Below are 26,517 nucleotides of genomic sequence, written 5' to 3'. Positions count from 1 at the left end.
TTAATGATCCGATTCAAAAATTTCAAATTTGTCAAGCTGTTTTCAAAGCTGTCGTGCGTATCTATTGAGTATGTTGTAAATAGAAGAAGGCACCGGTCAGTGCTGGGATATAGTGGAAGTCTTAACTACCGGCGTCTCAAAACGTATTTTCAGAGAACCTCTTGTCAATAGGGAACTTAAGATGCGATGACGAAATAAGACGACGACGACGACCGGAAGTTGGATTTGCACAAATGCACGTGCTACGCTTGTCTCTGTTTGTGATTTCGTCGTCCTCGGTTCATCGACGACGAAATTTGTAGAAAGCGGTTCTGGGGAAAACTTAAGTAAAACTTGTGTCCTTGTAGCTCTTTTTAGGGGATTTCAACTGGTTTTTCGAAGCTGTATGTCTCTAGGAGTCTTATATGTCGAATAGATCGTTTTATGCTAAATAGATCGTTTCAGATTGAATTTCGAAGTTTTAGCTCATTTTTCAGGGGCGCATTTGGCGAGCAGTGTTTACATGGCTACCTAGTGCCTGGCAGAAGAATCCGAGAAAACGTAAGCTACTGAGACTGCCGTGTACTTTGAGAAACTTCTGAGAAACTTTTGCACCAAATTAGCACCTATTTCTTTGATTATTTGTTTGATTCTTTGACATTCAGCTTCGTCAAGTTTGTCGAGGTCAAACGGTGCGTAAACATCATAAGGAAAATCAAGGTCTTTCGAAGAATAAAAGTCGTAAAGAAGAACAAATTCTTCGTCCGTCATCAATGAAACCATCGTCGTAGCTTATTATAAGCGAATTGCGTAAGTCTTTGAACGCCATAGCCAAATAAAATTTATAATTACTTAAGATGCCGTCGTCTTCCCGCAAGACCGTCCGCTTAACCTTCAAATTTTCTCTCCGAAAACCAAACCCTCGGTCCAGTCTTTCTCAGATGTAAAGCGTCCTCGTCGTCCCTTCGTCGTCGTTTTTTAAGTTCCCTAATAGGGACCTTAAGAAACCACGACGGAGACGGCAACGAGGACGTGGAAAAACAAGAGATCTAATTGGCAGAACAATAGCTCAGCAAGTGCGTTTTGAAGCTTTGAACATTTCTTAGCCGTCCTATGCAAAACAACAACGTGAAATCGCCAAAATTTGCGTCGTCTGCGAACCGAAACCACGAGGGCAAATTATTTTAATTTCCATTTGGAACTCAACGGATACTTTATACGTCATGCTGAAGTCGATCTGTGGCGCTGTATGACTGACAGTAAGCTCCTGCAGCCATTTTTGAAATTCTAACTAAGAGTAGAAATTCATTTTTTAATCGAAGTCTTCCTTGGCGTCGCTGTCGTGGTTTCTTAAAGTCCCTAATAAGCCAAACGCCACCGAAGATCGACCATCTTGCCAAATTTCAGCTCTTTACTTGTCAGCCATGTAGATAATTCTGAGCATATCGATAAGCGTTTTAATTGGTTGAAATTAGGCTATGTGACGGAAATATGAAGCACGCTATCAAAACCGTGGATTTCACGAGCAAAAAAGCGTTCAAAATTGAGTTCGGTTTCCCATTGCAGAGTAATTTTTATTTCACTGGCATTTAACCCAAATAATTTAACAGAAACAAGTGTCCCTCACTCCAGGAGAGTTTTGGGCTATCTTCGTACGCTGATTCAAAGGTAACTAGTCTGAATACAAAATCTTCTTGAGTTGAAAAAAAAATTAACAAACGGCAAAATGCCGCTCGTGTTTTGTTAAGTCACCCCGGAAAAGAAAAATGTGTATGCACTGAAATATATTATCCATCTAGTTAAAGAAGCGAAAGTCATTGTTTTTCTTGTTGTCATCAACAGGTTTATCACCTCGAGAGTCGCAGTGGACCAGCCTAAACAGCATACCGATGACGCCATCCGGATAGTAATCCTCTATAAAGATCAGGATGCTGCAGTGTCTATCAACCGACAGCTGAGACATCTTAGCAGCAAGGTGCAAAAGACCATTCAATCCATGTTTATTAGCCGCAAGCTTAAACAAGATCTAAGCCTGCGTGAGCCCAAGCCTAACATTGTAACCCAGCAATGCGTTGCTTATCTATTCAAGTGTGACCTGTGCGATGCAGGTTATGTCGGGTACACAAAGGGCCACCTTCACATGCGCGTTGAGGGACACCGTCAATAAACGTCATCTATTTACAGGGATTATTCCAAAGAATATAACACTGCTGTTCCAAACAATTTCTTAGCACGCTTCAATGTAATCATGAAATGCACGAACAAATTTGACTTCCTTGTTAATGAAATGCAGTGTATTCAAGATCTTAAACCAGCATTGAATGTACCTACAGTCGGATTCTCTTCGTGCTTAAGTATTCATGTTATTAGCTTGGCACTCTTTTATGCAAATTCGCTTCAACTTAGCCTCTTCACAAATCGCATTTTATCATTGACTGCGTAACCTTGACGGTGGCGCAAGATGCACCGAAATGTCGGTTTCCATCCCTTATATTTCTTGTCTCATTTATCAATGTTGCATGCCAAATACCTTTCACAGGTTTGATGTTTAGGCTCCCATGAGGACTGCAATATCGTCAAGAGCAGGAGATTAAAAAGAAGGACTACTTTAACATTCATTATTCATTGTTTGCAAGAATCGACTTTTATTCAATTTTTTTCGGGACAAAATTGAAAATTAAAACTGGTTTTTTGTTACTGCTATGACAGTTTTACGATCTTCAACCTTATGAATCTCTGTAAATTTCAAAATTCTAAGTAGCGATTAGAAATCAAATTTTGAGTGTCTCCAGTTTAATAATCAATTAATTAATTGATCTACACTTAAAACTATATGACTTGACCATGTAGACAGAATAATTTTTCCATGTTACGTAACATAAAAACCAAGGTACCAAATAATAACTTTCCGTCTCTGTAAGTTGCTGAGTTAAGGTTTTCTAGTTTTTTTTATAGTTTTGTAATATTTTACTTTCAAAAAGTGATTCAAAGTTTGCGTCAACTGATTTCAGGGATAGTTTAACGACTAGGCGAAATCTATAAAAATGTGAAATTAGTTTTGGGGAGATTTTATGTGCCGAGACAACCCATGGCGTTTTTATCAATCATTCAGGTCTGATTTAGGCATAGGCCCGTTAAACTAGATTTGCATAGTAGTTTCAATCATGTCCTAACAAACTTTTTCCTAAAACTGAAAACTACACCTTTTGCTGTTCATTACGAGGAAATACGCATTCATTTGCGTTAAAAGGTGAACAATCGTAAGAAAATACAATCATTAGAGATAAAAAACCGTCATTTACGCGTAAACAAGAATCAATAACGATTTTTGCATTATGATCAGCATTCAATAACAATTTTGGGCATTCTTATGCGTCATTCGTCAACCAAAAGAGAAAAAGATATTTTCATTTGCGCGAATATTCGAGTCATTTACAGCATCTTGAAAGTCAATAGAGACAATACACAAACAATATAGTGCATGAACCATTCATTCACATTTTTATCACACTGTTTACAATTCAATAGCATTACTGGACGGCATTAGCATGAATGAGACAATTATTAATGCACTTGTACAAACAATTCAGTGTTTTTTCTATTCATTATGCAAAAAGCGATTTTCAAATGAACACCGATTTTTCCTGAATCTACATTCAGTAGAGTTCGTCCGGTTAATTCGCTTCGAAGAAACCGAATACTACTTAAACACAGAGAGAGAATCATGAGAGGATTTGAGGACGAGGAGGAAGATAATCTTGTGGTCGCGGACTAGTTCGTAGTGAACCGATCAAAGGCAAGACGCATTGTGGCGCGCTACATCAGAGAGGGCAGGATCCAGGAGAGACCACGAGGAAGTAAAAAACAAGGTGCGTGTGGATGATAAGATGAGAGATTGCCTGGAGGAAATCATCAACGAAAACTGTTTACTTACACTTTCTCGGATAAACTACCACTCAAATCCGAGATCCATTACCGTACCGTGGCAAGAACATTAGACAGGATGCTCTTCTGAGCGAAACTTGCGAGGCCTCTTCTTGCTGATAGAAACAGACTTGATGTGCTGAACAAGCGAGTCGACTACGCTACTTGGTTTAGAAACCTGTGTGTTTGTCGACGAATGCGGTTACAACATCTGGACGGCCAGAAGCCAAGGTACAGCGCGACAGGGAGAGAGGGCGTACCGTCAAGTGTGCGGCCGGCGCGGACGAAACTTGACCGTGACCATGGCAATTCCGCTTATCAATGGACTTGTGTTTTCTTCAGCAGCTGTTGGCGGAATAAATGCTGCGTGTTTCGATAACTTCTTGGCACAGGCGAGGACAAATCTAGATCCCGATGAGGAGGTGACCTTTGTGTGACATGACACCGGCCCACCAAAACCCGGTCATCCCCGCCCCAAACGCGAAACTTAAAATGCTTCCTCCCTACAGTCGTTTCCTAAACATCGTGGAGCAGGCAATAAGCTGTTTGAAAGCGGCGTCAAGCTGACATCTCGTATCCGGAAATTCAAAGACGCATGGATAACGGAGATGAGCCCAGAGCCAGGAGAATCCCAGTGGGGGAGTTTCGAACACAGCAACTGCTCGAAGCTCTGCAAAGAAACATCGACACTGTGACTGCGGCTAAAAGTGCGCAGTGGTACCGCTTTAAGCAGACCTATCGGCCAAAATGTTTGAATAGAGAGATTATTGAAGGGTAAACTGAAATTCAAAGGAAAATGATTTCGGAATAGGTATTTTTCAATTGAAATTCGATGTGTGAATATTGAAAATAAAAAACGCTCAATTGTTTGTACAAGCGCATAAATGATTGTCTTATACATACTAATTTTGTCTAGGAATGCTATTGAATTGCAAACAGTGTGATAAAAACTGCATTGTTTGTTTAATTTCTCTATTGATTTTCAAGATGGCGTAAATGACTTGAAGGTTACCGCAAATGACAGTGTATTTTTCTCTTTTGTTTGACGAATAATACATAACAATGCCCAAAATTGTTATTGAATCTTGTTTACACGCAAATGACGGTTTTTTGTCTTTAATGATTATATTTTCAGACAATTATTCGCCTTTTAACCCATATGAATGCGTATTTTCTCGTAATAAACAGCAAAAGGTGTAATAGATATAACCCCTGTTTACCCTGAAATGATGGAAATAAGTCATTTTACTCCAGCTTAGCAGTATTAAGCTGATATTAGAGGATAACGTAACATTATCATACTGTGCGTGCGATCGACCTATCTTTAAAAAAAAAAAAAAAAAAACAATTTTAAACTCCTGAGGACGCATTGTTTACTCTCTACTGAAATCGGACTTCACAACGAGCACTTCCAAAAACGTGACGCATAATTAATGATGCATTACCGCTCAGTGTGTAGGTACTTGTGCCTTTAGCCTAGGTTGCTACATTTTCTAACATACACTGTACACTTCCCGACTCGATTTCTGCGGGATTGATTGTAAACATTATAACTTGATTGCATTATCAGTAGTTTACATTAAAGCAATGGTTCACTCTATCAAAACAAGTCAAAGCGAAGCTACTCCCTCAAGACTCTCATTCTTGGTGTTCTCTCTCGCTCCACACTTGTCCTTCACGGCATAGTTTATTCTCGTTCCTTAGTTTGCATTCAGAAAAATCAAATAAATGATAAATTTAAGATTTATAAACGAAACCGAGCGTTTTCTATTGCTTCTCAGTAATGATTCTACAGCCCAAATCTTTTGCCACCAGTTTGCCTTCAGATACGCTTATGTAACATTTACTTGGTAGTGCAAGACGTACCTTGTCTAAAATATTAGAACTATTTTTCGACAGATGTTAGGTTGAGAAGAACTTCTTTCGATGAAAAAGCTGGTAGCCATCGAAGTGATTTGACGTTTAAACTGATATCTAACTGGTGTTATGTGTCTTGCCGTTGCGGATGCTGCATGAATCGGTTGAATCCTCCGGTCGTAAACATCATTTTTCTGGAGGGAGGTTGGGAAAATAACCCAGAGCACACAGAAACCCCAGCCACTCTAAGATAATGAAAAGAAAAAGGAAATAAAGGAAAAAGAAAACAGTTATTAGAGGCGATGGGAGCTTCACTCAGCGGAACCTCAATGCTGTTCACAAGAGTTTTCTTCTGGCACAGCGCGAGATTAAGAAAGTATATCCTCTTTCCGAGACATGTATCTGCCATTCTAAATCTTAAAAATTAGAAGGAAAGCTTTAGTCCAATCCTGATACCACTTCTAAAGCGATAGATATCGGTATTTTATTTTTGTAGAATCAGTTCTCTTTTTCCTTTGGCCTTTGTTGGGATCATTATTTCTTGGTACTTCTGTCCGATGTGGTACTCCTGCTGAGTCAGCCCCTGTCTGATACATATTATTTTGCATGGAGTTCAGCAAATGGTGCACTATTACTTGCAATAGGAGGGGTACAAACGACAAAGACTTGTTTGAAGAGTTTTTCACTTACATAGATCCGAATAAAATATTTCGACCCCACAACTACCTTAAGTGCTTGAGTGTTTACTCAACCTTTCAATGGCTCTCCAGCACACTTCCATCCTATTTACCAACTTACTTGAGAGGTTCATGACATGTGTTGTTAGAGCCTGCGAGTGACGCAGCTTCCCTAAAGAGATGGCACACTGCAGTTATCAAATCTATTCGCTCTTCCTGTGTAAGAAAAATGTATGAAATCAGTAATTGCCCTTGATTGAAATGAAAAATTAGTACAGTGATATCATCTTCACGGAGTTGGCTCACCAAATTAGAGGAGCTGTTAGTCTTACAGAAGTCTGAGGTGGATGTGGGAGGCGCGTGCTCGTCAGCCACGAGAATATCCTGCATTGAAAGAAAGGAAATTAAAATGACTGAAGGGGAAAACACCCCCCCAAAAAAAAAACTGACGGTGTGTTTAGGGTAAATATATGTGAGAAGGGCATGTAAAAGTTAACATTTCGGCTAGAGAATATTATCATATAGGTAAGTTTGACTCAATTGTCACAACATCAATCGGAAAGAACTCTTATTTTCCGTTTTTTGATGAATGACACGCCTTATCAGCAGCGTGGGACACACAGAGAGTCCGAAACGTTATGGAGAGTGTCACATGGGGACCTAGTTAAGGCTTAATTCATTAGAGAGTGTTATTCCATTGCCAAGCTCAAAATCTACCTCCAATGCCATTTAATTGGAGTTGACTTTTTAAGATTCAACCGTTGTGTAAAAGAGAGGTTTCTGTACCTGACAGAAGATAATCGTGATATTAGCGTTCTTCGAAGTGATGGGTGTTAATAACGTTTTTACGGTTTGGACGAGATTGTTGTAGATCTAAAAAAAAAAACTCTGTTGTTTTGAAAACGCCCTATTGGAGCAGAAAGCTCTCGTGAAATGCCGAGAAAGTTTGTGATGCTAACCTCCTTAATCTGAAAACCAAACAGCATAGTGACAACTTTCAATAAAACAAAGAAAAGATCTTGAGATATAGTCTATTCCTACCATCTTCTTCCTACTTTGTAAAGTTAAATCGCGTGAAAGATCATATTAACTGCAGAAATACAGTCGTTCTGCTCGTTTGTTTGTTTCTAATTACTTGTTAGTTACGCAGTACGAGTGGACCATAAATTCCAAAAACACCAGTTAAAGATTCTGCGAGAAGCTTAACTGTCAGTCAAAAAAAGGTAACAGCAGCAACTTGATTGTAAAATAAGAAGGGGTGTGGTCGTCCTATATTAACAATAAGTAAAAAGACCAGTGAGCCAATGATAAGAAATAAATTACAATACTGCTAAGATACGCAACGCCCACAAATAAATAGTTCGCAAAAAATCACAACCCAGATTACCAGGAAAGAGGAAAGAGAAAAGAAATGAGATTTTTTAAGCGTTTTTACCAACTTTGCGAGAGGGCATAAAAAGGCAGGTTACCTTTTGATTGAAGTAATCAAGAAGACCTTTATTTTCACATTTACATGTCTCGTATAAGAGTCTCCACCTGGTTGTATATGTGCCATAAACACACTCAAACTGAAGCGTTCCTGAAGACAGTTACATGTGCAATATCAGGAACGACCTAATTTTCTTCTTTGAATGAAACAGCCACCTTTCACAAATTCTGCAAGAAAAGGTTAGATCCGAAATAGCAATCTTTCATGGACCCTCCGTAAAACTGTCCAGTGTCCCATTTAAAGCCACAAAACATGTTCAGTGAAACCAGGTTTAACTGAATGAAAATCAGTAACAGAAAACGACAAACATCAGTTCCAGAAACTCCTACGAAAAATAAATTTAAACAATGTTTAATAAAACAGGTTTGAAAAGTGTTTTCTCTTAGGTGTAAAGGTGATAGAAAAGTTGAGTGTAGCCTTTGTTTACAAAATATCACTTTCGTAAAACGCTACCGAAAAGTCTTAAGGATTAAGCCGTGTATGTGTACAGGTCAGAAACATTTCATTTAGCTCTCTTTGAGACGTTTAATAGAAAACATAACATTTTCTACAATAGCACTATCCGACATATTTCATTGAACTTCTTTCATACTTTTAGAAAGGCATATAAACTGCAATATATTTTTTGTACAGCAAAGAAATTATTAAATTGGTCAATTTTTCAGTGCAATCGTAGTCTTTGCTATTCTTTTCTTTTACCAATAAAAGATAGGCTGATAGAAGGGAAATCCCCTTTGCTCTTTTTCTGGTAACGAAATGGGGAAGTTATAATCAAAGAATGAAACACGGGAGAGAAAAAAGTGCCTTCCAAAGGATATTTGGAATGATCGGGGTGCGGAAGAAATACACCTAAGATTGAAGTGATTAGACTTGGTTACCGCAGAAATAATGAAAATCACGGATACTCCCCATGGATCCATTGCAGGACACCGTCGTATTTCCTTTGCAGAATAAGCTGATCTTGGTAACTTAAGAGACATCATATTTTTCGAGGCACAGTAACCTAAAAACAGAGTAACAGTTACGGATCCTTTCCTTAGGATCTCATCACGATCTTCCACACAAATTATGCGGTTCCACGACAAAACTTTCCGGATTCAAAAGTTATCGGATTCAAAGTTGCCTCTTTAAATTCCGGATTCAAAATCTCCGGAGACACGACCAAACCGGGGAGTTTTTATTTCGGATTCGTCCACTTTCGTGTAAACGACAACATTAATCCAGTACTAAAACGTTTCGGATTCATTATGAATCCGGAACAATTTCCTCTAGTGTAAACCTAGTCTAAATGGGAAACAACATAACTACCCATTACTACTTGGAGTTTCTCTTTAGGGTACAGAAAGTGGAGAGAGGTTTAATAAAGAGTAGGGAGGAAGCTTACTGGATATTTGTGGTTCTACATGTGGCGCTCACTGGAGGAGTTGACTTACGGAGACGGGGCTACACTTGTATAAACAGTTGCAGTAAGACATAAACAACAGAACGAATCAGGCAACTTTTCGGCCTCTGAGACGGCGAAGTCTTTTATTTCTTTCGTCCACCACGTTCTTTGAGTTGTAGCTGCACTACACTGGCTGGAGTGACATTGTAATATGCCAACGAGTTGGAATCTTTGATGAAAATTCCCTAAAAGAGGCAAGAAGACATATTTAAGGATTTACAGAAAATGAGAGACGAATTGGCATATTGAAGTTCGTCCTGTCCCAAAACTTTGGATAGATGTGGTCGAAAATAGAATGAAATTATTGAAAGGTTGACAAAAACCTCGCTGCTTTAAACTGTCTGATCTGCTTTCATCCTTAGTTCTATTCTACTCTACCACTAGGAAAATTGAAAGATAGACTAACAAACACTTCTCTTTCCCGTCAAAATTGCTAAATTATAACGCTGATATGACCTGTCAGATGTATGCAACACAAAAAGATCGTGTTTAAATTTCTCCCGTGCTTCACAAAAACGAATGTACAAAGAATGAAACAAAACAAAAAAAAAAGCCTCAGTAAGCACTTGACCACAGAAAGAGAAAGAAAAGAAAACAAGCGAAACAGTGGACTCTTTGGCGACTTGTTTCTGACACGAATTTCAGAATAAGGAATTCAATGAGAAATTGAACGAGTACAACAGTTTAAGGGAAGTGAAAGCAGCCATATTAAACCAATTCGCTTTTAGTACCGGCTATGAACTGTTAAGCAAGTGTTTGCTCTTTTCTCTTAAGTCAATATTTGTACTTGAGCAGACGTTAATAAATGTATGTCTAGTCGTAGGCGGATCCTCAACGCGGTGAATAAGCTTCATCACCGGATCAGTTTAAAGAGATAAACCTGCTAATCTATCGCCTACTAAAACTATTTGGGAGGTCGCACGAGACTTCGTGACTTTCACGTTACAGTTGTCAGATGTATGGGCGTGCATGGCGTATATGGTCAGAACGTGGAGTTTAATTCTACTGTAATTTATCCATGAAGATTTTTAAGAGAGGTCAACAGTTCGCACAAAAAACAAGATGGAAATTTTTCTTGACTTTTGCTTGAATCTACTTAAAAGCTGTGACCCACGAGAGCACCGTGCACATTAGCTAAGTAATCTAATAAAAAAACACTCTAGGAAAACCTGATGCAGCATAATTTCATTAAAAACCTTGTCATATCATTGGTAACGGTTACTTTATTGAGTTATCTACTCTAGCAAATTTCCTTGTTATCACTTCTTATTCTTGAAAGGTCTCGTCGTCGAAAACCTGGTATTAGACGAGCCAACTTACCCAAGAGAAACTTGATTTTCCATCTATGCAGTCAAGAAAAAACTTGCTCGTGTATAAAGGAAGATCATTCAACTAATAACTGTTTTCCCACTGTATCTAGCTATACAGGGAGATTGAAGAAACCCTCACCCCAAGCTGTAGTTTCTTCTTTCCAGCTGGCATACCAGTAATCTCGTGCAGTTTAGCCTTGATGACAGAAATCTAGCGAGAAATAAACAAAACAAAATAGCACTGAAAAATTGTAAAGAAAAATAGCAAGGTGTAAGAAATTAAAGCGGTCAGGAAAAAAAAGATGGAGTTAGCACTGGGAGAGCTGAGGTTTAAATTTACAGGGTCTGCTTCCCGAAATAGTCCTTTTGATGAAAGCTAAGTTTTCGAATTATTCTGAGTTAATTTGCCAGCTTTCTCGCGCGGACATGCACTTCTCTCGGTACCAGACCCACACTTAACGGCAAAGTAAGACGAACTGTGCTGCCGTCCAATTTCCACTCGGACTTATCGGGCATGTTAGGGATCTGGACACCAAAGGTGACCGGGTTAGGGTTGGAGGAAAGGAATTGATCCTCAGGAACAAGATTCGCTTCAGCCGGCTCAGTTCTGGACTTCTTACCAGCTGCGTCATCTCCGTCCATATCTCGCTTATTGAGCGGGGGAGGTGCAACAGGCGGACTGGGGTTAACAAACGGCGGGGGCGGCATGCGCGGGAGACCGCCCGGGGCTGGAGGGGGCGGTATACCTAAAGATAAAAAATGAAAGAAGTTGTTGGAAGGTCTTTAAGAGTAGACGGAAAACAAAGGCTGGAAAAAAAAAAGAAATCAATGCACACTGTACAAGACAGACACCTAGAGGTGCTTTCATATAGCAGTCTCACAAAGGTAGGGAAAAGGAGAGAAAAGTGAGCAAGCTTTCATTAGCGCTCCTGTGAGAACATCTCGTGAAGCCTGGAAGAGTCAGGTTGGCCCGTCTTGCTTGATAGCAGGAGGTTTAAACCTTCCATGGGTTTCGCGAGTGCGATATTCTAGTGTAGCAGCGCTAATGCGAGTCCGCGAGTACGCTATCACAAAGAGGTATCACTGAAAATGTGTCAATTACTGACTGGTGGTTTTAATAAATGCGTAATGGAATCGAGTAATGGCTTTCTTTCACCAGAACGATCAAATAAAGCTCAGTCGCTAAAAATTTTTAAAAAAGGATCAAAAATAGTTGTAGATACCGAAGGCTGAACCGTTTAGTTAAAGCAGTGACCCAGACTCGAAAATGTTCCTTAGGGTTTTTTTCCTTGGCGGTCCTCTTGGCCGACCAAGTTAACAATAGCTCGGATATTAAATAAAAGTTATTATTATTATTATTATTATTATTATTATTATTATTATTATTTGTCCGCGCACATTATCTTTTAAGAGATGAGGATAGTTTTCTGAGAGCGAAGTTAGAAGAAAACTGTGAGCTTAGAGGAACAGATAATGTCCAAGGACAAAGATATAAGCATATGTTCGCGCCAACTGGAGGCTACTGTGTTTAACATCCTTTCAAATATTTTTCGATGCGTGGGAAAAATGTCTACCAAAACCCCACATTTTGCTGAGTGGGATGTTTATTTTTCAGTGTTATCTGGTACGACTTTCATAAACAAACAAACATGTCCAATCTCCTGTAACGATGGCTAAACGCTGTCTCTTCCTGATTTAAAAGTTTGCTAACGAACGCTTTTATCGTGTTAGAGGTAAGGTGTGAAAATTGGGAATATCACTTGACGTATATCCTCGCCTTTTCACCAGATTTAACTTAGGAATATTCGGTCTCGCAAAGACCAATCGCACGTGAGCAAAAATATTCGATGGATTGTTATAAGTAATCATTGGATGAGGTTGAGCAAGATTTCATGAATTATCAAAACTGAGGTCTGAGGTATCTGCCAAAGCCAAAGGCTTCGGCAGATAACACAGAAACGAGGTTTGATTCGCACTCGCAAACTGTTGCTTCTTGAAACAACTTATATGCCCGCTGACGGAAATCTTGCGCAACATGGAGCATAGAGTTAAGTTCATACTCACGTGAGTCCCTTCGATTTGTGTATGGCCTCGATCTGTTGTCCAATTGTCACGCCTTGTTGAGCCAAGCGTGACGTGGCCGCCATGGAAGCAGTGTGACCATCCCATGTGACCTTCTCTGGTTTTCGGATGTCTTCTTCCCCGATCTTCTTACCGATGACAGTTTCTTCGTCACCAGCTCCAAAGATGTCGGTACGGCGCTCGGCCAGCTGCTTCAGACTGCTTCCAATTGACATACCTGGCAGACAAATGGAAGTATGCTTTAGGCATCCAAAGAAATTCAAAATGGCCAGAATTTAGCCAAGACTTTTTGTCTAGGCTTTGTCATGGTCAATAAAACACACAGAGAAAGAGAGAAGACGGAGAGGTTGAAAAAGGAAACAAAAAAAAAAAAAGATTAGCTAACAACTTGGACGGAACAAGCTTGATAAACTTCCAGACGCCAAAGATCAAACGAACGTCGATTCTACTGAAATTGTTTTGGGCTTTGGAATTTCACCGAGACGTCTGCTCCGCGAGATCTCGCTCGAGAAAAAAAAATTACCTACTTTCCAAACTCGTTTTCGACTCTATGCTCTTCGTAATCATATTGTTTTCAGGCACAATAATTAATCTGAGATGGCCTCACAGTGCCTTGACACAGGCGTCTCAGAAAACAGACTTCCAGTCAATAGTCTTTTCCAAAAATAGCTTTAGTAAAACGACCCTCCCCCCTCCCCTTCTATTTTTCTTGTTTTAACCTCATAGCGTATTCACACCGAGCAGATTGAATGACCATTAGCAATTCTTTTACCTTCGGCAAACACTTGTTCCTGCTCTTTCTTCTCCTGCATCACCCTGTCTCTCTGCTCCCTCCAGCGTGGATCCAACAGACTAATCTTCATGTGCTCAGCCATGTTCTCTGCAGGGACCCGCTCGCCTGTAATTGGTGAGATCAGGAACTTGTTCGTCTGTGCCAGGGGTGCAGGCGCTTTAGGAGCCTTAGGATCATAATTTCTCCGGAGTTGGATGTTCGATCCAGGGGCCGTGGGAGGTAGGGGCGGTTTGGGGCCGGGCTCCAAGGGCAACGGTGGAAGAGGTAACTCATTGATGTCTGTGCTTTTCAAGAAGATTAAAACAACATGGCCGTCAAAGTCTTTGCAAAAGAGTCATAAACACTAAAACAAACACACTAAACGCTTTTGCGGACAACCTCGTATGTAAACAACTCTTCTCCCATTCTCCTTCACAAAGTCTTGTTTCAATCCCCGTCCAAAATTTGATATTTGAACTTTCTCATAAGCGGATGCCGACGAGGGTGTAGGTACTATGTAGGTTGATGAAAAGGTACAAGCACTGTAGGTAGTAACTTAAGATAGGATTGTCTTACCCCAGTTGGCTCCTTCATAGGAGGGGGAGGTGGAGGAACTTGTAACAATGGCGGCTCTGGTTCATCGACTTCCATCTCCACATCCATGTTGACTTCCATATCATCTGGCGTAGAACCATCATCCTACAAACAGTAATGATAAACTTTTCAGTTTTGGCCTCGAAAAGAACATGAAACATTAAAGCAACTATCAAATTTAAATTTATCACAACCTACACTATAACTCTCAAAATCTGAATGTTAAATCTCCCTTGTAGCTACCACATGTTTCCCTGTAAATTAGTAAGACAATTTGGTAGTACACCTGTACATGTAGATCAAGATAAAAAATTCGAACAGATGAGTTTGAGTAATGGCTCCCAACCTGTTTACTGGATAATGTATGAATACCAAAGGGAGAAGTTCTATGTTTGACACTTCTGAGAGTTAAAGGGTTCAACCCTCGTAGAATTGTAAAGTGAGTATATTGGCTCATATACCATAATGGCTAAACCAATAAAAAGTCTTGAATTGCATTATCCAATGATCCAGTTTTTAATAATGTATGGATACCAAAGGGAGAAGTGGTGGATGTTAGACACCTCTGGGAGTTAAAGGGTTCAACCCTGGTAGAATTGTAAAGTGCGTAACCAACCTGTTTCGTTGTCTTTGAAGTCCACTGTTTCCACCACAACAAAGTCATGCCAGTCCACTGATGCAAGTGCAACTAAATTTGAAGAAGGAAAATAATCAGTTTAGGAATAGTTCATTCCCATACAATTGAGCAATGCATATCAACTTTAAGCCTGTGGAGAAATTTTAAGGAACACACACACATAGTAATTACCCCGGCCTGCAGTTCACCAAGAGCAAGAAAAGATTTCATAAACAAGAGAGGCTTTAATAACTACCACACTCAGAACAAATTACAAGTACTTCGCATAAAAATGCAACAAAAGTGTAAAATTCTTTGAAAAAAGAACTTCGTTGCCACAGTTGGATCTAGAACAGAAACCAAATGCTCAAAGAGAACCACACCCTCTTGGCTGTCTGTCCTTCAAACGACATGCACATGTACATGAATATATCTTTCAAAGAGTCACATAATATGAGCGAGTTGCACTGACCTGCAACTTTCAAGGTGCAGCAGAATTGTGATCAATCTTGCAAAATGTACGATGCACGATCCTCGCAGTAGAGAGCGCTATTTATGCAATAGCGAAAATCAGATCTGAAAAAAAATCAGGCCTGTACGGGATTCGAACCACTGACCTCTGCGATACTAGTGCAGCGCTCTAAAATAGAGCGCTGCACTATTTTAGAGCGCTGCACTAGTATCGCAGAAGTCAGTGGTTCGAATCCCGTACAGGCCTGATTTTTTTCAGGTCTGATTTTCGCTATTGCATAAATAGCGCTCTCTACTGTGAGGATCATGCATCATACGTATCTATAACCGCAGTTCAAAATATATGAACTTCATATATTCATCGTATCATTCTTGCAAAAGTTTACAAAAATGTTTCCGTATAACAAGCTATTCCTGTCATTTCCAAATTTTCAAAGATTTTGAGTTTCATGGTGCTTTCTAAAATATACCGCTATTGTTAATCACAAAGATACCAACCTCTTTCTTTTTCTTTTTCATCCTCCAATTTCTTTTTTTCTCTCTCTTGCTGCTTAATCCACTCCACACGATACATGACACGATCCAGAATCTAAGAAGATGCAAAGTATGTCAGCTACTCTGACTGATAACTGAAATACAAAAAAACCTTGTCCACAGACAGACTGGCAGTTTTCTATTAATTACACCAAGACAGCCCACTGATGTATTGAATATGCTAGTGAATATAACTGATTATATATGAGGGGAGCCTGTCTCCTTTCCAGTTTTTATGTGGTACATACGAATGTAGTGTATCACAAAAATATACCCACCCCCCTCCCCCCAAAAAAAATTACAATATGGAAGAAAGTTAACTTTCAGACATTTGAACTACATATTTCTGGGTGGAAGATTAATATACTGACTACTAATTTTCCCAAACGAAAGAGGATTACAATTCACTTAGCAACAAATCATTGTTAAAAAATTGATATTAACTCTATTTAAGTGTAGAAGATTTTTGTGATACCTCTTCGGGTTTGTAGGCATCCTTTTGCAACTTCTTTTTTATATCACTTGGGGGAATTAAGAACTGATGAGATAAAAGATTTATTGAACCTGGTTACAACACCCACTGCAGTACATGAGTGTGTTTGTGTGAAAATAGTTTGAAACAAAACATCACTAAACAAGTCTCACCTTCGTATACTGTTCCACAAGCTTGGTGAAGTAGTTGAACAAACTGTGCTGTGGTGGTAAGAAGTCAAACTGATAGTTTCTCTGTAATAAAAATAATGATTGTGACTGCAAGTCACAATGGCTGTTTCAAAAAGCAATCTACATGTACAACTGTTAGATATATCATTATTTTTCACTCTAGTAAGAGAAGTGATTCTCTCATTATCATTCACAGTGTATTTATACTGATCACTGGTTTACACCAGCCTTTTCCCTATGGATCTGCTGATTGGTCTTGATTGATCAACTATAGTTCACTTACACTCTACTAAATGAAAAATATAATAATTTTAGCTATTGTATACAACTGAATTGTCTCATGATAGTAAAGTGTCTTATGGCAAACATACTTGCTCTCGGTTCATGAGATTGGTTGGGAACTGACACCCATTCCTTGCCACAAACTGTGCAGTTAGTTTTACAATATTCCTGTGTGTTTAAAAGGGATAAAAAATGATGACTTGAAATTACCATGAAAGACCTACATCGTTCTATATCAATTCTCTACACTGTCTTCCTGTGCTTTTCCTTATTTTTGCTTTTAGAATATGGTGTTGAATCAAAAAGTATTCCCAGGTTGATATTATCATAGAATTCAATAATTTCCAATACTGTAACAGTACCTTAAGGAGAAAATTTCAGAAGGCTAGGCTACAAGCATATGTATCTTGCATCAATACAAACTGAACAGAAATATTTAACATGCCATCAGGTTTTCAGTATAAACAGATTATAGTTGAATTCAACTTTACTAATACATGTAAAGAACAATTTATGGTAAAATATACCCAAGGTTACTGATTTTACCCCAGAGAATTCTGAAAATAAAAGAAAAGCATATATGAAGGTATTTTATTACTCACAGATCTAATGCAGATATGGAAGGTGGATCAGCCATAAATTCAAAATCAGGGGGAGGTTCTTTGGGTACAGGTGGCTCTGAAATTGCCACTGGTATCTGCATCAATGGTTTTGGCTGAAACCAAACACAAACAGAGTTAAAATGAGGTCAATGTAACAGTAATGCATTCCTTGAGCATGCTTCAAAATTGACAATGGATATAACCATCTCAAGTTTTACCAAGCTGCAACCATTTTGATCATCTGGAGGCTGGAAAGATTTAGTTGACACAACTTGCTCTACAAATCACCAACTTGAGCCTCAAAACTTTGTAATTGAAACTTTGGAGAATGGAGTATTGAGTTTCACTCCAAGACTGTCCACTTACTGTACAAGTGACTAACACAGTAGGCTGTAACAACGAATTCTCAAGATTAATCCACAACAGATCTACACTATGTAGCTTTCATTTGGAGAATTTGTTCTCAGATCTCAGAAGTGAAAGAGTCAATAAGGGTCATAAAGATCCTTAAAAAATGTTCCTACCTTTTGTGGAACAGGAGCTGCTGGGATGACCTCCAGTTCTGATAAATGGTTTATGATCAATTTAATGCATTAAAGTATCACAAAATTTATTAATTATATTATAGCAGACCAAACTACATATACATGTATGACAAATTAAGTTCCAAAGCAATTACAGGTCCAAATCTAGTTTGCTTTGCTGTTGTTAAAATATAATTACTGTTATATCGATCTACACTGTATCACTGGGAGGGTAATAATTATTTTTCACCGATTGCGTGTTTAAAAATGCAAAAACAAATATTTGTTATTAAATGCATATAGAATATCCAATACCCAATAAAGGAAATTCCACTTAGTGTGGTTTGAAATGAGGGAAGAAGAAGATAACTACACACTACAGCAGCAATCAGAAGATAAAACCTTATAAACTAGTTTGAAGTACAGATAAACACAAGACATAGATACACTGTACAAAAAAAAAAAAAGAAAGAAAATGTAAAGACAGTGGGACCAATGTGTAGAAAAAAAATGGTCCCAATAATTCCAGGTAAAAATAAGTGTAGGCAGAGTTGGCTCTTCTGCAAGGAAAAAACTAAAGGATCCACAGAAAAACCCTTGGCAACAAAGATACATGCAGGGACCAAAAAAACTCAATCAATGTGAGACCCTTGCTCCAAAAATCAGACCTGGATCAGACCTGGGTCATGTCAATGGAATGTTACAGCTCTTCTTACTACAACATCCAAGCCCTCTTCCAAAGACAAGTTCAGACTGTAAATGGCTACTTCTACATTACTGCATATCATAATATACCTGTAACACATACTGTTCATCCTTACGATCCTCTTTTTCTTTTCAAACTATAAAAGTGGACCTGATGTATCATGTTCCTATCTCTCACCTTTGTCATCCTGCTCTTTAATTTCTGTAACTTTTGGTTGGAAGTATGCATGGTAGGGGTCTCCAGGATTCAGGAAATTAAACTTTGGATTGTTTATTTCATTCTGTCTGATTCGCGATTCAAATTCAGGTCCTGCAACAAATAGATAACAGTAACACAATAATTACTTACACAATCCACTTTTCTCAAAGCAATAAAATCATCAAATGTAGTGGTTTTAGAATGGTGAAAAGTAACTGGAGGATGTTCTCCATATTGCAGAACAAAATAACTCAGTGCATCAAAATTTAGCTATATAATAAGCTAGAGAATACATGCATTTTAATTGGTTCTTATCTATGATATGTTCCTGAACTACTGCATAGATGATGTCACCATCGACAAAATTTTACTTTTTAAAATAAAACAAATGGATTCCATGTTTCCATGTGCATGTATCTGTTCAGCAATGGATCAGTGATGACACCACAAGCAACTGTGGTAAGAACCACTTTCTTGTTCTGGCCACATTTCAAAATCATCAATGATCTACTACTAAACAGATACATGCCAACACAGAATTGATCTGTTAAACAGAGAATTCTGCATGATCACCGTAGAATTCTACCATCTACAATCCCTGATCACCACAAAGGATACCAGTTTCATTTTAGAATCATCTTTTTCCCTGAACACTGTTACTGAACAGACAGAGCTCTGTGCTGTAAAATATCTCTTTGTTGGGATGCATTTAAATCACACAGAGACAAATGCTGTTCCATTGAGTGTCAAAAATAATTTGGTATTACATTGTTTTTTACTTTACTTTGTTCTGTGACTACTCAAGAAAACTTGTTCTCCCTCCCGACTGATCTAGTCCAAAACTAAAACCAAATGCCAGCTGATCACCACATTTCCTTGAAGTAGAGCAGGTCAGTGTGGTGACTGTATGGTTCTTACTTAGAGTTCTTCTCTTCTCTTCTCTCCTTGAGATTCTTTCCTTTAGTGTCATATGACACCAAATCAAAAGTTGCTCTATTTAGGGAGTTTTTTTGTCAAACTTGTAATAACAAAGTTATTTATGGTCATCTAGCTAATCAAATACCTATGGACCAAACAAGACTCCACTCTTATCTGTCACAGATTTACAACTACAGTATACACACGTGTATGATCCACACATGCAAATATAGTAATTTGAATTCTCACGTCTACTGTTACCGTAGTGTCGATATACTGATCAATACTTGTTATTTTACATATGTGTTGCTACTCACCGTTCCTGGCAACAAAGCTCGCAGTCTTGTCAACGATATCTGAACCTTAAGTTAAGGTTTACGTGTATTTTATATAACTACTTTGAATAATGCTCTCATTACCGACCAGTTACGAAAGAGCTTTGCTTCGTTCTGAAATATATGTGACCGTGCACAGGATTTCGTACACTAACGCTTTACCGTTTAACGAATCAATCCGTTTACTATCCGTTTAAAACGGATCATTAAAGCGTTTAAACGCTTTCTTCATCCGTTTAACGTTTTCGACGAAACGTTTAAACGGTTAACCTATCTGTTTAAAATAAAATACATCCGTTTAACAGTTACTTGCATCCGTTTAACGAGGAGAGCGAGATTTGTTTTCATGATTATGCAAATTTATTTCGATTGACGTGTACGGCAAAATTTACAAAATCCCTGGCTATCCAGTTTCTCATCTTTTAATTCCGTCGATTGAAAGGAAACGGAAATTGCTTTATAAAAGCTGTAATTACACATTACTTTACAAAATCGAACGCAAGATGAAACACGAGCGAAAGAAAGTTGAGTTTTGTTACATGCGCATGCAAAATTGTTTCAATTAACCGACGGTGAAATCTACAAAATCAGCGGCATTTCTTAACGTTTTCACTTGATAGTGCGTTTTCATTTCAGTCAATACGTAGAAGAAACAATGTAGGAACATGAAAAAAAAAAACGACTTTGCTTCTCAACTCTATTTTCTTTCTATCGAGAATGTTCAGTCCACATGGTATGATTGAGAGATTCCTTCCTCTGCTTATACAAATTTTCAAACGCATTGCGAGCTCTCCAGGGTGAGACTCGCTCTCGGCTCGCTTCACTCGCCAGTGGATAGTTTAATTGCAGGCTAGTAATTTCATTCTACTTAGTTTTCTATCGTTGTCGGTCGAATATTATTAGTATGAAACGTCAGTGTTCCGCATGAACAATTCGTATCATTGTTCGCAACGGTTTCTGATCGATATGTGCATGACTTTCCGCCGTTCTTTAGCCCTCCTCATTCGTTCAAGGTTTTTGTCCATCCATTTAACGTTTTGAGCTATCCATAAAATATTTTATAGATGCTGTTCAACCGTTTAACGTTTTAAGCCATCCGTTTATTTTTTTTGTCGGCCGTTTAACGGTTTACGGAATCCATTTTTGGACTTTGCTCTACCGTTTAACGCTTTGGACTATTCGTTTAAACGGACATGCAAACCGTTTAAACGCTCTTACTACCCGTTTACTATCCGTTTGCAAACCGTTTATTTTTACCCGTTTAACGGAAAAGCGTTAGTGTACGAAATCCTGTGCCTGGTCACATATTTACATGTAGTCATGCACGTCAACTTGAAGTTCTGCACCACACTATATAGCAGCATTGAAACTATCATCTGTCACAGGATTTTTTCTGAAAGGACATAATTTTCATTTCGTTTGATCTTTCCAAAATGAAAGCAACGAGACAATAATTATGATCAGTCTTCCTACAACGTGACGTCTAATTAGGGAAAGACAAAGTTGGAAATGCCTCACCGTATTCTCGCCACCAAGTGACCACAAAACGTTGTCTACACAAGGAAAGATACTTCTCACCTCCGTTGGAGGGTAAATAACTCCGATGGCCGGCATCCTGTGAGTAGAAGATTACTGCAACAACTCAGAACGCTATTCCTTCACGCGGCGGCCATCTTTTTGCATGACAACGAGGTCAGCAAATTCTACCCATGCATGATGTCGAGGCTACGAATAGCTGTCTTGCTCCAGACTTCTTACGAGCGAATTTCCGCTATAAATATAAATAAGGAGAATTTTAAAAAATATGTGATCCGACGTTCGATTCAGAGAAAGAGGGAAAATTATCGGAAATAAGGGAGAAAGGTAGTCACTGTATTTTCATTTATAAAGTACATTCTTGTTAAATTCAATCAGAATACAGCGAGGTCCAGCTGAGAATGTAACAGTTTTGAATCAAGAAAAGGATTCAGTGACATTTAAGCGTTGAAAGCTTTATGTAAAAAAAGAGAAACAAAGTACTGTACCCTACCCGAGTTTTTAATGCAACATAAGGGTCAGTTAACGCACTTGACACGTTTCTGTTGTCCAAGGAAGCAAAAACGAAAAATGCGCGGCTGGTTCAAAATAAATTCAATGTTTTCAGGAACCACAGTGTTCATTTCGACCGACTTCTCATCTGGCTAAAGTTATCGAAGGTTGAATTATAGGAATATACTTTTCGAGAGCTGAAGATCCAAACTATGGAGAATTCGAGTCAATGGAGGTTATTAAATTAAATTTCAGCGCACGTGGTTGAAGAACTGTATCTGGCAACTTTACCGCGCTTTTAAGAAACGCAGGTATCAACATGGGCAGCTTATAACAAACAGTAGAGCCACTGATGAATCAAAATAAATACATGTTTACCGCCAAGTCGGGAAAAAAGTGCCGACAAACAAGTCGCAAGTGTGATATCACTCTCCGTTCTAATTGGATGAGTAGGTTGCTGGTAATGTTTTTTTTTTTAAAGATAAATCACGACGAGCTTTTCACTACATCAAAAGTATCCAACCCCGAGATATTTTAGACACTCGACTAAAAAATTCCTTATCTTCGGGCTTTATCAGATTATTTCGAGTGTACTTCAGACAAAGTTCTCTAACCATCACTTCCATTTTTATGTTTTCTAGTAAACACAATGTCGTAGAGATAATTTCGAATTAGCCACAAACGGAAAACATCACGCTAACTAAGGCTTGCAAAATTTGCAACTCTGATGTTGGTAAATGTCTAGCATGTATGTACAGAATCATGCACAAGTTGCATTTTACACTTGACGATATATTCGTTGTGCTTGATATACATTTGCTATCGATATTGCGAAGTCAACGCCTTTGAATGAAAACCATCGAATACACAGCACGACTAATTTTGCATTCCTGCTTTTCACAAAGATTTCTTTAATTGGAGGCAAAAACGGCAGGTGTTCACCAATCTGTATAACAGATACTTGTTCCTGTTTAGAAAGTGGTAAAGTGAATTAACTTTCATTGTTCGTGCCCTAATCCTCCTTTGCCGTATGCTGCCTGTGTTTTGCAACATGTCTTTGCTTCCACTCATAATAACAAGAGAGATGGAGATTCATAGTATTATTTCCTGTGGAAAAAACTTCTTTGAACTACAAATGACGACGATTTCGTCGTAATTCGCCGTTATCTCGTGCCAAAGTCCGTGTTCATTCTCTGTTTGGTTACATGTTATAGAGTATCACACCCTTATCAAATGAGTTTTATCTTAAGATCTTATCTTCTGATATACCTAACATGCACACTTGTCATTAAGGCTCAATAATCTAAATGCTAGAATTAATCAAATGCTTAGTTCTGTATATAGACATGATTTCTCCTCAAAAAAATTTGGAACTGAAAAGAAATGCAATAAGACAACGCAAAGTATCCAGACAAGTTTGTTTTGTAACTTTACATCTTTCTTAGTACAATGAACTTTAAACTTTAAATGGTTGGAACTGGTTAAAATACTATTTGACTTTCACTTTGTTACATTTGAATACTTTTAGATACACACTGAAAGACAGAACTTTCAAGTTCCAAGGGGGTTCCTCTTGTATGGGCTGTATAGGTATGTGCGGCCCCAAGGGGTATGGTTTTTCAGTCGTTTTGGTTGTAAATAGGGTATTGGTTTTGGCCACTTTCGTCAGAAATAGGGTATGGTTTTTATACTTTGGTCTTGATTTAAGTATGTTTTTTTTTAAAAAAAAACTACTTTTTCATATTATCAACAAGACCATCAACTATAGTTCTTCATAAGTAATGTTTAGATCAACTGCTTTAAATAGGGTATCGAATTTTAGGTAAGGTCCTAAATAGGGTGGTGAAAGTCATAGATTTTGGTCATAAATAGGGTAAGGGTTTTGTGGGGTGGGCTGCACACCCCCACCCAATATTTCTGGGAGTATTTCCCCACCTGGGCTTCAGGTAGAGTTACCATTTTGCCATGCCATTATATCTGAAATGATGTCCACCCTTTTTTTCTTTAAAGGAGGTTTTCCTAATTTAATTTGAAAAATAGCAGCTAGTTCTCTTTTTTGCAATTTCTTGAGGTCACTTAGGGTGTAACATTCACTGTTCTGGTGGCAGCTGTGGTTTGCGATTGAAGTAGATGTACAGGAATTTTGACAACCTGAGGGCAACAGGGATGGCTGTGTGGAAAGAGCTTGTGAAGCTTCAGCAATAAAATTTTTAACAGCGTTCTTAGCCACTAGACTCTTTCCCTGTTCCCAGTAGGAGATATCCCTTTTTGGTATTTTCTATGTTCACGCGCACATCCCTCATGCTCCAAAACCTCGATCCTTTTTTCTACCAGCAAAATCTGGCGACAACTATCCCATCGATTACATTTTCTTTGAAAGTATTTTCGCATGTCATCATTTTTCTTCTCCACACCTGCAAAATGACAAAAAAAAAAAAAGAGGAAAGATTTAAAAAATATTGATTACCAGTGGATTAAAAGTGTGGCACTTACATTGTACACGTTAATGAAACTTGAAATCCTTAAATACAGGTATTTTGCATGTTGTATGATGTAGTAGAGATATAGCTATACTATAATATGCATACCCTGGCCAGTAAATGACTTGACAGATCCCATTTCTTGCAATAAACTAGGAAGGTGGCATAACATAATGTGTATGTAGGGTGTTATGGGGTTTGCTTTGGCATATCCAGGCCCTTTCAAACTGCAAAGCAGAAGAACCCATTCCTTTACCTACAGTGAAAAGGATAAACATATAGTAATGTTATAGAAATAAATATTTCAGTCAGAGTGTATAGTGGTAGCTGACATAGACTGTCTCAAAATATTGACGGCCTTATTATTAGCTTGCTTGGGAAATCCTGCACATCTTTCTCAGATGGACTCCAACTTCCAAACACATCATAAAGTTCTTTGAAATCCTGTATATGAGACATGCAATATTAAAAAAATACAAAACAAATAACTAAATGAAAAAGCAGGTGACAAGTTAAAATTCTGCAAGATTTAGAAGGAAATCAACTCCAAATAATATATTTGTACTTACTTTCCACAGTTTGGTCACCTTTTCACAGACCTCAGGAGGTAGAAAGGAAGAGAATCTAGAGGGGAGGCTTGTTAACAGTTTCTTCTTTTCATTTCCCAAAAGAGATGTCCAGTCTAAATTTCCTTGTTTGTCTGTCCAAATTGACAGGGATACACCACCTTCTCTGACAGCTTCAAGGAATGTTTTCAGATGTATTCCTCTCTGCTCTTTACTTGATTTCTTGAAATCATCTCTCTAAGTATCAATAAAATCTATTCTTTATGTTCACGATAAATGTACAAGAAATTAAAACAGATTGCTGTTGTTCAAATTTGCTTTAATTTACACTGTAGACTTTACACTAAAGGCAAGTCTTTATTTCAGTTACCTCATCCCAGTTAATAACATCATAGATAATTCCCTTCTCTAGGATATCTGTAATCCGTAGAAACATGTGGAGCTCATCAATCATGACCCTTTCAAGTGGTATGTCGAAAAGAGGCTGTGCACGGCAGCCGGGATCCTTATACCATCCAGGGTTTAAATTTCGTTTCATTTTCAAGAAAAAAGTCAATGGCTTGGTGAGGTCATTCCTGTAAAATAATAGAAATTAAATATTAATGAGAGTTGCAATTGTTGAGGCCTGTTTGGTAATTGCATGAATGGCTACATCCAGTGATTGAGAATTTATTGTGTAAGTATTTATGTATATCACCTTTTAAAGTAAATTATGTATTGTCACTGAAAGCCCCACTAGGGAAGTGTCAATAAAGTTATAGTATTTGACTCACAGATATTACCTTTCTTCATTACTACATGTGCACCAAATACATGAATTTTTGCATGTGGCAGCCTTCATACCCATACAGAGCAGAAGGAACTGGAAGAAAAAAAAAGATATATACAACAGTGAATAATTAATTTTTCCTGAGAATGCCTTATATTGAACTTGAAAAACTTGTATTGCAATATTAATGACATTATTTTTATTCAAAGAATTTTTTACCTTTTTTTCTATGCTTGAATTAATGATGAAGGGATTGATAATTTATTATGAAAAGTGAAGCTGTAATTATAATTATACTAGCTTTTTAAGAAAGTACAGGTTAAAAAAGCATAAACCACATACATGTATGTGCTCTTCTCAAAAGGTGGTTACTGGATTTGCTTACCTTGTAGTCACCACCAAGATAGAGCTGTATTTTCAGTTGTTTTCCATCTACTTCTAGGACTTTTTCTTTTGAGAGAGAGTTAACTTCTTTAATGACATTTTGGAGACTGGTTTTTAAAGTATCATAGTCCTCCTTACATTTAACCACTGAGATTGTATGATTTCCTGGACAAATTAAAGGTAAACAATGTTTATTTAGTAATAAATGGCATTCCCTTCACTAGAGATGGTGCCAAATGTGCACATAAATATATTACCTGAACTGGACATGACAGCCTGCCCATCATCCAACAGTGAGAACGAAAAAACAACA

The 26,517-nt window shown here is 38.1% G+C and overlaps 1 protein-coding gene, 1 long non-coding RNA gene and 2 pseudogenes across 3 annotated transcripts; 2 read left to right on the top strand and 2 right to left on the bottom strand.

Moving 5' to 3' along the window:
• The first annotated feature begins 1,470 nt into the window (after positions 1–1,470).
• LOC148735309 (uncharacterized) lies at positions 1,471–2,414 on the top strand (annotated as a pseudogene).
• Positions 2,415–4,046: 1,632 nt separating this feature from the next.
• Positions 4,047–4,845, top strand: LOC148735308 (uncharacterized; annotated as a pseudogene).
• Positions 4,846–9,416: 4,571 nt separating this feature from the next.
• Positions 9,417–21,669, bottom strand: LOC148735307 (splicing factor 3A subunit 1-like). Its single transcript, XM_088752926.1, has 14 exons — positions 21,549–21,669; positions 19,960–19,998; positions 18,704–18,835; positions 17,821–17,858; positions 17,297–17,409; positions 16,784–16,862; positions 16,395–16,475; positions 16,225–16,287; positions 15,714–15,804; positions 14,745–14,816; positions 13,535–13,876; positions 12,745–12,979; positions 10,820–10,891; positions 9,417–9,555 (listed from the first exon to the last, which is right to left on the bottom strand). The coding sequence occupies exons 1-14, from the start codon at positions 21,589–21,591 to the stop codon at positions 9,495–9,497; spliced, it is 1,461 nt and encodes a 486-aa protein (XP_088609052.1). The 5' UTR covers positions 21,592–21,669; the 3' UTR covers positions 9,417–9,494.
• A 1,182-nt stretch (positions 21,670–22,851) lies between these two features.
• Positions 22,852–25,463, bottom strand: LOC148735306 (uncharacterized). 2 transcript variants are annotated; one of them, XR_015999498.1, is made up of 3 exons: positions 25,422–25,463; positions 24,594–25,288; positions 22,852–24,419 (listed from the first exon to the last, which is right to left on the bottom strand). It is a non-coding gene; the product is annotated as an uncharacterized LOC148735306 (long non-coding RNA). The 2 variants fall into 2 exon arrangements; XR_015999499.1 differs by having other exon boundaries at positions 24,594–25,454.
• Positions 25,464–26,517: the final 1,054 nt, after the last annotated feature.

The sequence above is a fragment of the Stylophora pistillata genome, chromosome 3, assembly GCF_964205215.1.
Source record: "Stylophora pistillata chromosome 3, jaStyPist1.2, whole genome shotgun sequence".
Taxonomy (NCBI): Eukaryota; Metazoa; Cnidaria; class Anthozoa; order Scleractinia; family Pocilloporidae; genus Stylophora; species Stylophora pistillata.
Note: the sequence above shows the minus strand (reverse complement) of the source record. Positions and strands in the feature narration are given on the sequence as shown.